Below are 13730 nucleotides of genomic sequence, written 5' to 3'. Positions count from 1 at the left end.
ACTTATCTAAGAAGGATGAATTTTAAAGTTTATATGGAAGGATAACCATAGAAAACAGAGAATATATAAAAAATAAGAATGGCGAGGAACCAGTTGCCTTCCACTTACCAAAACATGCTCATTGTAATCAAAACAATGTGGTTAGATCAGTAGAGAAAAGAATCAAGATCTGTAAACAGATCTCGCTATTTTATACGTGATATAGTGAGAAGTTTATACACTATAAAGGTGGTGTTTTAATTTGGTGGGAAAAACGTGGTGCTAGCAAAACGTTTCGAAGAAAATGTTAGTCCCTTTCCTCACACCAGATTTATTTATTTATTTTTTAATGTTTACTTATTTTTGAGACAGAGAGAGACAGAGCATGAACGGGGGAGGGTCAGAGAGAGGGAAACACAGAATCCGAAACAGGCTCCAGGCTCTGAGCTGTTAGCAGAAAGCTTGAGGTGGGGCTCAAACCCATGGACTGTGAGATCATGACCCAAGCTGAAGTCAGAGGGTTAACCGACTGAGCCACCCAGGTGCCCCTCCTTACACCAGATTTAAAAGTTTATGTGAGGGGCGCCTGGGTGGCTCAGTCGGTTAAGCGTCCGACTTCAGCCCAGGTCACGATCTCAGGGTCCGTGAGTTCGAGCCCCGCGTCGGGCTTTGGGCTGATGGCTCAGAGCCTGGAGCCTGCTTCCGATTCTGTGTCTCCCTCTCTCTCTGCCCCTCCCCTGTTCATGCTCTGTCTCTCTCTGTCTCAAAAATAAATAAACGTTAAAAAAAAATTTAAAAATAAATAAATAAAAGTTTATGTGAATGAAAGTTTTAAATGTGAAATTACAAAAATAAAGAAGAAAATGTGGGGAAATGCTGCCTGTCAACATATGAGTATAAAGTAGTGGTCAGTGGAGAGAAAATGAAGTCCAATACAAAGTGAATGCTGCAATTCAGATAAGAAGAACAGGACCCTCAACACTAATCCCACAGAGAGGATTAGCAGCAGCCGGTGTGAGGGTGCAGCTTCAGCCACCCCATTCAGACAGCAAAAGGCTGGAAGATATTACAGGAAAACCTCGGAAAGGTGAAAGTGAAATTTAATTTAGGCAGCACATGAGTGCTGGTTTGAGAAACTGGACCTCAAGTAAAATGTGTGTGAATCAAAAGTATGTACATTTTTTCCATTCAACCCAACAGTACTAATCATGGAGCTTTATTCCACAAGAATATAGGCACCGGTACAGATGGATAATAAAATGATTTTGCTGTACCAGTATAAATATTTGTAAAATAAATTTCCCAAAGAGGATGATTTAATCAATTATGGAATATTCATGCAATTGGACACTTTAATAGGATAGGCAACCATTAAAAAGAATGTGTTCTAGAAATATCATCTGACTTGGAGGAAGTCCTACAATGTCTATTTAGGTACAAAAAGCAACATGTAGCAACATTTATGTTTATGTTGTAAAACAAATATCCAAAAGCCTAAATATGTATTTTGTGTGTGTTCATCCATTTGTATAAAACTGAGCATGGAGAAAGGCAAGAGGGATACACACTAGACTGTTGAAAACCTTAGATATAGACAAGGGGGTTGGAGACTGGAGAATTACAAGTAAGGAAAAGATATGAAAGAAGACTAAAACAGGGAAGGGTGGGCAGGAGAGAGGAAGGCAGAGAGAGGAAGAAGGGGGCGAGGGGGAGAGGGAGGAGAAGAGGAAAACAAGGGGGAAGGGAGAAAGGCAGGGGAGGAAAGGGGGGGAGGAGAGAAGGGGTAGCAATCATAAAGAGAACACACCATAGTATGAACTCTATATAAACAAACTAAACTACAGATACCCATACACATGAAATCAGTCACTTGAAGGCAAATCTACTTTCTCTCTGCTTGATGGAAATTCAGGTATTTTTCACATTATTCCTTATTACTTTTAGTACTGTATGAATTACCATATTCATGTATTAGTTATATTGTTCTAGTCATCTGTTAGTACATTACAAACAGCTTCAAACTTAGTGACTTAAGAAACACCTCCATTTATTTTGCTCAAAAATCTACAATTTAGGCAGAACTCGCTGGAGACAGCTTGCCTTTGCTCCATCAGACCATCAGCTGAGGCAGCTCAAAGGCTGGGGACTGGAGTCATCTAATGGCTTGTTCATTCACATGTCTGGTAGGTGATCCAGGCTATAGACTTGTTCAGATGACATCTCCTTAAGGAGACCTTTGTAGTCACACAATCTAAAGTAGCCTGCCCTTTGTTTCCACCTGTATTATTTTCCTCATAACAGCTATCATTACATGAAACTGCTCGTCTATTTATTGAAGGTTACTAGAATGTCAACAGGCATCTTATCTGCTTTGTTCATTGCTATATTCCCAGCGTATAGCCCAATGCCTGGTGCATAGTAGGTACATAATAAACATTTAATGTACAAGAATTAATTGCCCTGAAGACAAATAGAATAACTTTAATCACCAAGGGTTAATGATACACTTTTGCCAAGTGAAAGTAAATATATTATAGAGAAATAAAGGTAAAAAGTTTCATACTAAATCCACCAGTTACTGAATACTATATTATGGCACATCTGTGCAACAAAATACAGTGCTGCTTTTAGAAAAGATAACTCATTATGCATGGAATAGAAAATTTTCCGTATGTTTAAGTGAAATAAGCACTCTGAAGATCAGTATGTATGGTATAATCTTATATTAAAGATATATGTTTATACACACACAAACACACACATTTAAATAAACATATAAACAGCCTGAAGGGCAGCCATTAACAACAGTAAGTAGTTAATGTCAGAGGGTGGGAGTGATAACTTTCACTTTTTATTCTGTGTACTTTCATTGCTCCTTTACATGGATTTAGAATTATTCAAGGGCATAAATGGATTCTTAAAATTAAGTATTTTCAGACATGCACAAAAATTTTCAGGATACGAGGCATTTATTTTACAAGTAATAAAATGATATATGTATATAACTATGTATATTACTCTTCCTGAAGGTACCAGTATTAAATGGTACCCTAATGTCTAACAGAGCCTTGCAACTTATGTAGTTAAGTATCTGTATTGCACATTATCCTAGAGAGGATTTATCTGCTACAAAACTTTGTTCACCACTGTATCCCCTCACCTTGAACAGTTACCTGGAACTTAATTTTTTTTTAATAGATGTTTACAGGGTTTACGACTTCATAAACAAGTCTTAACTTTTAGGCTTTAATTCCTTTCTTGTTAATTAAGAGTCTAGAAATGACTTCCATCCCCCCCATAGCAATTTTGCAACTTCCTCTGGAGCCAAAGTGGCTAAAATGCTGGTTTTCGAACTTACCAGAGGCTCTAGTTTTATGGGCTGCTGTCGTTTTCTTGTTCTCTCTTGAGCTTTTGTACTGTGCCTAAACGTCAGGAATTGTGTGTCAGATTCATTTTCTGTGGGTACTATAAAACTCAGTCTTCCCTTTTTTTGTATATTGTTCAGTCTTTCAAGGGTAGGGTTTTCCACCTGCTTTTCAGTATTTTTCAGTTTGGCATCTTTCGCTGAGGTGTGGAATGCCATCCTCACTCCTGGAAAGAGTAGGGTCAGGAAAAGAAAAATGAAAAGTAGAGCAAAATAACTGGGGAAGTGGGTCCAGTAGAAGTGACTTAAGAACCAGGGGGAGCGATTTGCTCACTCCCCAAAGAAAACCCACAAAGTTACCCATTCCTCCCAACTGAGGACTTGAATCAGAGAAATGAAAACGCCTGGCCTTCGAGAAGCCCTGTAGCTGGGGTGGGATCCAGGAATTTGCATTTCTAACAAGTTCCTGGGCGATGCTGCTGCTGCAGATGTCTCTGATTTGGGGACTGTACTGGTCTAGATTTTGAAGGATGAAAAGAAATGCAATTAGTACGGAGATCGATGTTTTTCATGCTTGAATATGCAAAATATCTCCTGGGGAGCTTGTTCAAAATGCAGGTAGCTCTAATCCAGGCAATCCGAGAAATAGAGCCTAGGTACTCAAAAAGCAAAATAAAAAAAACCAAAGGCGGGGGGTGGGGGGGAGGGGGTGGGGTGGGGTGGGGGTGGGGGGAAGAGCTGTGGACTAAATCCTAAAACAGTGCTCCTGGGGCTTTTATATGCATGAGAATCTCCTGAGGAAATGGTTAAACTGCACATTCTGATCCATACACTTTGAGTAGCAAGGTCCTAGAACACTAGAACTAGGAGCCCTTGGTAATGGTCTTGCATCCTCACAACCACTCATGGCCACCCCACCAGATGGGTGCAGATACTTTCCTTCAAAATAATACCATAGTGATGAGGGAGCATAAGACAAGCTGAGAGCAAAGTACACGCTAACAGCACCCTGCTCCCCCAGGTGGGATACATGTGATTCCCTGGACACTCCTCGATGCCTGAGAACAAAGGGAAGGAAAGAAAACAAATGGTTGACTGATAGAGATCACAGTCATGCAGGACGTGAGTCTCCTTCAGTTTACAGATAACTTAGTAAACTGCAAGAAAAAGGCAATCTTATCCATAGCCCCGTCTCCAGAAACCTTAGTTAGATTCCATTTCCTGGAGCCCTAATATCACCTCCATCAAGATGTAAGGGGGTTTAAGTGCTTGCCACGGTGATGTGGGAAACTAAGGCAAATGATAAATTAAATTCCCTTACTGCCCATTGACGAGTCCTTAAAACAGGCAGAGTGACCTTTCTCTAGGAGCTCAGCTGCCTCAAAGATGACACTTTGGTAGGGGCAAAAGGGAATCTTGGCTTAACATTATCCTGACCCACTAGGAACCTGTGAATTTCCTTAAACACATAAAAATTCCTTTGCAAACCTCCTTTATCTTTAACCCCCAAGTATATGTTGGCGATTATACTCCAAGCATATGGCCCCTGATATAAATCTGAAGGGTCTCATGACTGAGGTTTTATTAAACAGTAATAAATGACTTTTTCCTAACAACAGCTAGCCCCTCAAGGTCCTGGAAACCTTGCTTCCAAAATTCCTTAGAGACTTACACTGTCCCTAACCCCCTTTCAGCCTGAAGATATACAATCAGTCACTCTTCACAACCCCAGTGCAGCTCCTTTTGCCCATGGGTCCTGTCCCCATGCTTTAATAAAATCACCTTTTTGGACCAGAGACATCTTCAAGAATTCTTTCTTGGCCATCGGCTCCATACCCCACCATCACCCCCCAAACACCATCAATAGTATATAAGGTCTTGAAACAGGTGTCAGCAGGTTTATGTTTCAATCTAGATCTGTGCTGGCCAATCAAATCCTCCTACACAATTTAAAATTTTCAAGTAGCCATATTAAAAAAAAAAAACTACCCAAAAAAGGAATGAGTGAAATTAATTTTAATAATGTGCTTTATTTAACATATCCAAAATATTCTCATTTCAACATGTAATCGATATAAAACTTATCAATGTCTTATTTCATCGATTGTTACCACGTCTTCGAAATCCAGTGTGTACTTCACATTTAGAGCAGACCTCAGCTCCGACTCGCCACATGTGGCTAGTGGCTACCACATTGAGTAGCGCAGGTTTGGATTTGACCACTCCGTGTGAGATCTCGGACAAGTCTCCTGATATCTCTATTCCTCACGTTCTACTCCTCTAAAATGATAGGTAGGTAGCAAATGACCACTAAATGCCTTTCCACGGACTTTCTCTGCCTCTCTCAGCCTTTCCTTGTGTGCTCAGAAAGCCAAGCTGTCTCTGGCTTAGAAGTCGGAGCCCAGCCCCACAGCGGGATTCCTCTGGACTCACCAAGTCAGTCTAGAGCAGCCACAGCCGCCGCCGCCGAGGGTCTCCAGAGACAGCAAATCCAGGTCTGGTAGCAGAAAGTTGACAGTACCCCGGAATGTTTGCTGTTGCTTAGCAGCCATACCGGTGTGCAATGCGCCTGTGCGCGACTGTCGCCACGGCAACGCCTCAGCCAACTGCAGCTCTAAGTCCCTGAGCGCGCCAAGCAGTTGAGCCAATCAATGTCTTCGGAACATTTCTACGCCGCTGATTGGTGGAGAGTGCGCACACGACGGTGGAGAGAGCGCCGTCCCGCCTCCGCACCCGGAACTGACCGCTGTCTAGGCGGGTAGGCAGGGCAGCCAAAGCAGGTGGTTAGCTGTGTTTGCTCCCTCCCTCTTGCCGGAATCTCTTGTCTGTTTCCCTTCGTGAGGCACTCGAGACTGACTTGACGGTCCTTTAATCTAATTTTCTCTAGTTAAAAGAATCAAGAATCTCCAAAGAGGGAGGTGTGTTGTATAGAGAGTTCAAGTCCCGCTCTCAAAGGGAGATTGGTAGCGACCATCCAGCACCTCTGTCCGACCCACCAACCTCCTCCCAGGAGTGTTCTAAGAGGCAAGGAATGTGAGCACTTCTTTCCCTCAAACTCCACGATCTCAACTGTTCTTTTCCACCTGGAACGTAACCTAGTGTCAGGCCTAGCACGAGTCCGTATTACTTGGTCCGGTGCTCTATCTACCAAAGCAGACTCTGGATCTTGTTCTGGCATTTGGACCCAACCTAATTAAGTCCCCAAACGATTGCTGCTAATGCTTTGTGGAGGCGACCCCACCGAAACCCAATCCAGGTTGCTTACCGAAGATGCCTTATCCCAGTTAGTGATCAGGAGAAGCAGCCCTTTCATCTGCCTTGAGCAAATGTTAATCCAGTTGGCAGAGTCCTGCTTTTCAACCTCCCCTCCAAAATGACGTAATCGCTGCTGGAATCTGTTGTCTTTTTTGTGCTTTTTGGTCCCTCTTTTTTAACTTGATATTTGTTTCTTGCCTTGAATACCAAGCCTATATATGAAGTGCTTGACATATCGTGCGACCTGCATTTTCTCAATCTTAACATATTCAGGTAGGTATTTTAAGTAGGACATCACCTACAAGACAGAGAATCACATATCCATAGAGCTGGAATGGAGATTACAGATCACTTAATCCAGCTCCCCCATTGATTAATAAGAGAACTGAGACCCAGAGAGAGAGCAAGTGATTTACTCCAAGTTAGGCAGCTAGTCATGGCAGAGACAAAACTAGAATATCGGTCTCCTAATCCCTAATTAGGTGCTGGAAACAACAAGGGAGTAACTTCAGTTTAGAAACAATTCAAAAAAACCTCAAATGTGGACATAAATACGAATTTCCCCAGAGATAAAAGATACACACAAAGCTAATCAGAGCCAATAAAATATAATAACTTATATAAATTAGTAATAAAAGAAATTTAAAGCCAACCCTAAACATTGAAACAAAATTAGAATAATATCCAGTGTTAGACACATCTATAAATTTCACCTCAGATGTGCAGTGAATATTTTAATCTGTTCCTTTCAAAATTTACATAGCGGGGATAAAGGCCATTGCTTTCAGTCCCAGAATGGTTTTTGTTGTTGTTGTTGTTGTTTTTTTTTAAGCAGATGAAGGTGATTGTATTCTAATGTTGCCTTATGCAACTGAGCATTCCAAGAGCCAAGGGGAGTGAGGGGTAGAAGGCATTGACAGAGTTTAATAAAGGTATTGCTATATTAGAAGCTACTTATCAAATCTCTCCAAGCTTTTTTTTTTTTTTTTTTTTAATTTTTTTTTTCAACGTTTTTTATTTATTTTTGGGACAGAGAGAGACAGAGCATGAACGGGGGAGGGGCAGAGAGAGAGGGAGACACAGAATCGGAAACAGGCTCCAGGCTCCAAGCCATCAGCCCAGAGCCTGACGCGGGGCTCGAACTCACGGACCGCGAGATCGTGACCTGGCTGAAGTCGGACGCTTAACCGACTGCGCCACCCAGGCGCCCCATCCAAGCTTATTTTTTAATGTGGTAAGATATCATCTTCATTATCAACTAAATATTTACTAAAGTAGTGCAGACAAGAGTGTTATGTTTATCCCGTTGATTTTTTCATAGTTACTATAAATAATAATAATTGTTACTCTTTTTTGGGTGCTCTCTATGTGCCAGGTACTATATTGGGTGCTTTGCATTCGTTCTCTCAAATAATTCCAACAAACGTGAAATTTTCATTTCATAGCTAAAGAACTAGGCTATGAAAGGTTTACGACCTAGGATACAAAAGGTCACATCTTTAACAGTAAAAATAAAAATGCTTAAAATTTATTGAACATTCAGTTAAGATTTATGTGCTGGGCCCTTTGTGAAGTACTTATCACCATTACACTAATCATTGGAATAGCTTTATATTATTTTAAAGGTATTATTGTACCTACTCCACCAAGAGGGAAATTGAGGTTTAAAAAGATTACATGTTTTACCCAAATCACTCTAGAGGTAATAATTGGCAGAGCTGAGAGACAAATCCAGATTTATCAACCCAAATAGTTAAATTTCTTTAAGATTCTAGAGCAAGAATGTTGAATCAGGGAATTCTGCTGCTGGATGTGCACGGAGGACTACATTCTGAAAAATTCCCGAAACACCTATGTATTTGGATAAAACTCCAAGGCACATTATTTTAACTGCACGGCTGAGATTACAGAAATGAGGGAACCCTCCAGTGTTGAAACAACGATGAGATGAAACCAGAAGTAGAAGGCAATCTGCATCACTGAGGACCGTGGTAATTTAAAGAAATAAAAGTAGAACACGGGTAGCAGGCAGGTGCTGAGATGGGTCCCTGGATCTGGACAGAGTGCTCTTGATCTCCCCTGCTTTCGAACCGCTGCTCACCAAGTCTACGAAGGAACAAGATGCCTTTGGCCTTAAAGTCAGGATGTTTTCCACAACCTCATAAAATCTCCCAGTATAAAACTAATTTCTCTATAGATTTGAACTCGAAACAGACTTCTTATATAAACCAAACAATCTATCTTTTAGATTTAGAATTTTTAGGTCAAACACATGTAAAAAAATTCAGACAAATGGTGGTGCTTTATACACAGTAACAAGTCTGTTTTGAAGATTTTCCAAATAAGCAGTAAGTTAGGGGCCAGGTAGCTCTGAAAGGTCCAGGCTGAAAGTCTAAAGACCAGATGACAACAAGTGATGGTACCAAAGAAGCAAGGAGAGTCCTGTTAGTGAGCTGGGCATGAGACTGGTTGGTAAGTCAGCCTAGAGATTCAAGAGAGATAGGAATATATCCCAGATATAGTATCTGGTTTCTGAGAGACCTTTGGGGAGTGCGGAACGCAGCATAGAGGTTCTGGATAAAGGGGTGCCTGGGTGGCTCAGTAGGTTGGGCATCCGACTTCAGCTCAGGTCGTGATCTTGCGGTCCTTGAGTTCAGGCCCACACCGGGCTCTGTGCCGACAGCTTGGAGCCTGGAGCCTGCTTCGGATTCTGTGTCTCCTTCTCTCTGCTCCTCCCCTGCTTGTGCTCTGTCTCTCTCTCTCTCTCTCTCTCTCTCTCTCTCTCTCTCTGTCTCTCTGTCTCTCTCTCTCAAAAATAAATATTTAAAAAAATTAAAAAAAAAAAAAAAAGAAGTTCTGGATAAGTTGTTTTATTCACTTGAAGACCTGGTTGGTGGTCCTGTGCAAGTTTAGACACAAACATGTCTGTATGGAAGAACATTGCTGTACACAGCAAACACAGCCTTGAGTTCACAGTGAGAAACTGCTGGTGTGGAAAGAGACAGGCCTTCTTATGAGGTGGACAGCATGACAAGGGGTGGGGAGAGTTTGAGAGCCAGAGGCCATGTGTCTTTCCAAGGATCATCATTGGGTCTGTGGTCACAATTCTAATTTCACATTCAGCTAGTTTGCTCATGTTATCATCTTTAACATGTCCCTCCCTGCTTAGTTTTATCCTAATATCAAACCTCTAGCTATTCAGTAATGCTTTTGCTGCTAAACTACAGTTATGTCTACTCATAAAAACATATTATCATCCTAATTTTCTGAGCTTATAAAAAGCCAGCTTGCCAACTTGTTTTTATTGTTCCAAATATTCCCTAATAGCCTATAGTAGAGAATCCTGGGCTTAAAATTCTGGGTTGATAATCCCATTTTACAACTAAGGTTCAGAGAAATAAAGTTGCTCTCCCAAGGGCATACAGCCAGTACATTGCCAAGTAACCGGGAATACAGTCACCACATGCCCCGGGCATTCAATTCCTAGGTACTTACCAAAAGAAATGAAAGGCTTATACATGAGCGTTCCTAGCAGCTTTATTTATAACAGCCAAAGCCTGGAAAAAACAACTCAAATGTCCACCAACAGCTGAGTAGATAGGCAAATTTTGGCACATCCATACTTTGGAGTACCACTCACCAATAGAAAGGAACAAACTGTTGGTGCACACAACACCGGTTGAATCTGGAAAACATATGGAGCAAAATAAGCCAGACACAAAAGAACACCTATCGTCTAATTATAATCACATTAAATCTCTAGGAAAGACAAATCTAATCAATAGTGACAGGAAGTAGACCCATTGTTGCTTGGAGCTAGGACTGGGGTCTGGAAGATTGGTAAGGGGAACAAGGAAAATTTTTGGTGTGATGGAAATGTTTTATATCTTGGTTATTTTGGTGGTTGCAGAGGTGTATAAGCTTGTCAAAACTCATTGAACTGTAAATCTTAGAATGTGTGCATTTTATTGTATGTAAATTATAACTCAATAAAATTGAATTAAAAATTATATTCCTAGTGTTACACTTCAAAAGCATAAGCAAGGCTTTCTAAATATACAGATTTAAAGGCTTCACACCAGGCCTGGTAAATAAGAATCTTTGTAATTGGCATCCAAATATATGCTTAAAGCTCTTTCAACAATAGTCAAATTATGGAAAGAACCTAAATGTCCATCAACAGATGAATGGATAAAGAAGATGTGGTTTATATATATAATGGAATACTACTTGGCAATGAGAAAGAATGAAATCATGCCATTTGCAGCAACGTGGATGGAACTGGAAGGTATTATGCTGAGTGAAATAAGTCAGACAGAGAAGGACAGATATCATATGTTTTCACTCATATGTGGATCTTGAGAAACTTAACAGAAGACCATAGGGAAAGGGAAGGGGAAAAAAATAGTTACAAACAGAGAGGGAGGGAGGCAAACCACAAGGGACTCTTAAATACAGAGAATAAACTGAGGCAGGGGGAGAGGGGAAAATGGGTGATGGGCATTAAGGAGGGCACTTGTTGGGATCAGCATTGGGTGTTGTATGAAAACCAGTTTGACAATAAATTATATTTAAAAAAATAATAAAAATATAAAGAGACATTTGTTAAGTGATCAAAAAAACCCCACACAAACATATGCTTAAAAATTCCTACAGATGAATCAAATTAGCATGTTTGGTTAAGAACTATATCTGCCAGTGAAAATGTATGAAGATGGAAAGATGTTAAATTACATTAAATAGTCAGCTCATAAAACAGTTTGTATAACATGATCACATTTTTATAAGCACAGGATGTATAAAAACTCAGCAACTATATGGAGTAAAAACATACAGGTTTATGAGATTTATGGGTATTTTCTGTTATGCCCTGTGCTTTTCTGTATATTTAAAAATAAAAAACTACATACTGCTTTTGTATTGAGAAACAGGAGTTATTTTTGAATTAGCACAAGAAAATATGAGCATAGGGTGAAGGATCCATGAACATGGCAGAGGCCAGGGCGAGGAATCCTCGTGGGGGATTTAGCCTTTGGTAAAAAGAAAAGGCATCCCATTCCAAGCAGACGGAAGGAAAGTGGGAATGGGTTCGGTGAATTGATGGATTTGGGTCTGATTTCTTCTATTTTCTCTCTGAAGCAGGAAGTCAGTTGCTGACATGGATGGAGGTGGGAGTGGTAGAAACTCCATGTAAATTTATTCAGAGAGGTGAAGTGAAGCAGAGGGGAGGGGTGAGGTGTAACTCATCTTTAACCTCAGCTGAAGTTTAATTTCAGGGTCTGTGAACTGCTTAAAACTGTATTCATTCATGTCTGTGGGTGAACATTTGTCGATAGCTGTTCGATTCTCAAAGGAGTCTGTGACCTAAGGCCCCTCAGAGTTGGAAACGGCATGCTGGCAAGCATAGGCCACAGTCAGCCCAGCTTTCTGAGAGGTTGGTTATGATATATTTTGTTACTTTATCACCACCTTGTGGCCAAATGAATGTACTGCCACAGGAGGTTTTGAATCACAGAGTTTGAATCTGGGCAATAGTTTCTTACCTTAGATTCAGAAGGGACTTGAGGCATTCTGTGGTCTAATGTCCCACAAGTTATTGGAAATTAATAATTACTACACAGTTTTCCTCCCAAATGTTGATCCTGGGTTAACTACGCATGAGTGACCCCAGATAATTTCAATTAAAGATCTTTGCAGAAGTAATCTCTGAGCCAGTGTTGAGTGATTTTGAAAGGCCAAGAGCAGTGGTCCTTAAACTTAGCTGTGTATCAAGACCATTTGGTGAGCTTTGAAAAATTCTGATGTCCAGGCCACATTCCATGCTAATTAAACTCTCTGAGCGAGAGACTCCGGCATCACTACTCTTTTTCCAGGTGCCCCTTCCCCAGGTGGTTCCAATGTACAGCTAAGTCTGAGAGCCTCCAACAAGGCCTTGCAATTCAAGGTGTGATCCACAGACCAGCAGCATCAGCATTGCTGCATTGGAGCTGGTTAGATATGCAGAATCTCAGGTCCTTCCCCAGACCTCCTGAGTCAGTCTGCAGTTTAATAATTCCCAGGTGGTTCATTGCATATTAAACCTGAGCAGTGCTATTATAGAGAACAGAATGGGTATCCAATAGATGCACTGGATACTCAAGGCAGGAATGGTGTCCAAAAAGTAGGGTTCTCATTTTTCATAAGTTCCATGGACGGGAAATGTATGACTTCTATGCCACGGTAGGAAAGCTCTAATTGTCAGAAAATTCGTTTTTAGTAGATGACAAAATCTACTTTCTTGATGGTTTTGCAAACTGCCCCCATAATCTCTTAAACATTTGATCTCTTAAAATGTTTGAGAAAAGTTCTCCCTTTAATCTTCCTTCTTTGAATCCCTCCCTCCCAACCTTCTAGTTCCCTTAATCTATATGTGATATTTTTGCAGAACTCCTAGTAATTCTACACTAAAAATGGCTCTCAGAACTGTCAGTGAGATCCTAGATGTGGCAGCACATAATGAACATAGAAGGAAAATGACCTTCCTTTACCTAGAAATTCTATTCATGACTCTCTTTTCTTCCTGAAAATCAGGTTATTAATCAGGATCTTTGTTAAATGGTGAATAATAGAGACTCTGTATCCAGCAGACAAATCAATGCTGATGGTCCCAGGGCCTCAGGTCATTCACATGTGACCACTGATGATGTCCTGAGCTCAGAGACCATCATGGGAGTCCTAGGCTGAGGGGGTTGGGGCCTGTGCTTTCACTGGAGTCAGATTCCTGCCCCTCTCACCCCCTTCCCCTAGACCACATCATTTATCAAGCCAATCAGGAACGGACAACGCAGCACCTAGAGTTGTCCAGCCAATGAGGGCAGAACCTGAGAAGGAACAAGGGGGAACGGAAGGGGGCGCCAACCAGAACCTTATAAAACAAGGACCCTTGCCTACAGTCTGTGGGCATTCACTTCCAAATGCCCTCTCTCTCTAAAGAGAGCTTCCATACTGTTCTTACTTTCTAATCTTATACTCTGAAAAACTGTTGCCTGCTGTTCATTTTATTTTGTGTCCACCTCTTCATTCTTCAGAGTGGGGAGACAACAAGCTCTGGGTATTAAGGTAAAAAATCCCACACCACCAGGGAACCCACCAA

The 13730-nt window shown here is 41.0% G+C and overlaps 1 protein-coding gene across 1 annotated transcript in view; it reads right to left on the bottom strand.

Annotated features, from left to right (window-relative positions):
- DNAH6 (dynein axonemal heavy chain 6) overlaps positions 1–13730 on the bottom strand; it is a 242664-nt gene that overhangs the window by 209407 nt on the left and 19527 nt on the right. The window contains exon 2 of the mRNA XM_042981846.1: positions 3338–3570. Within this exon, the coding sequence (XP_042837780.1) occupies positions 3338–3570 (233 nt within the window). The remainder of the gene's footprint in view (positions 1–3337; positions 3571–13730) is intronic.

This window comes from Panthera tigris, chromosome A3 (genome assembly GCF_018350195.1).
Source record: "Panthera tigris isolate Pti1 chromosome A3, P.tigris_Pti1_mat1.1, whole genome shotgun sequence".
Lineage (NCBI taxonomy): Eukaryota > Metazoa > Chordata > Mammalia > Carnivora > Felidae > Panthera > Panthera tigris.
This window is presented reverse-complemented; position numbering and strand designations above follow the sequence as displayed.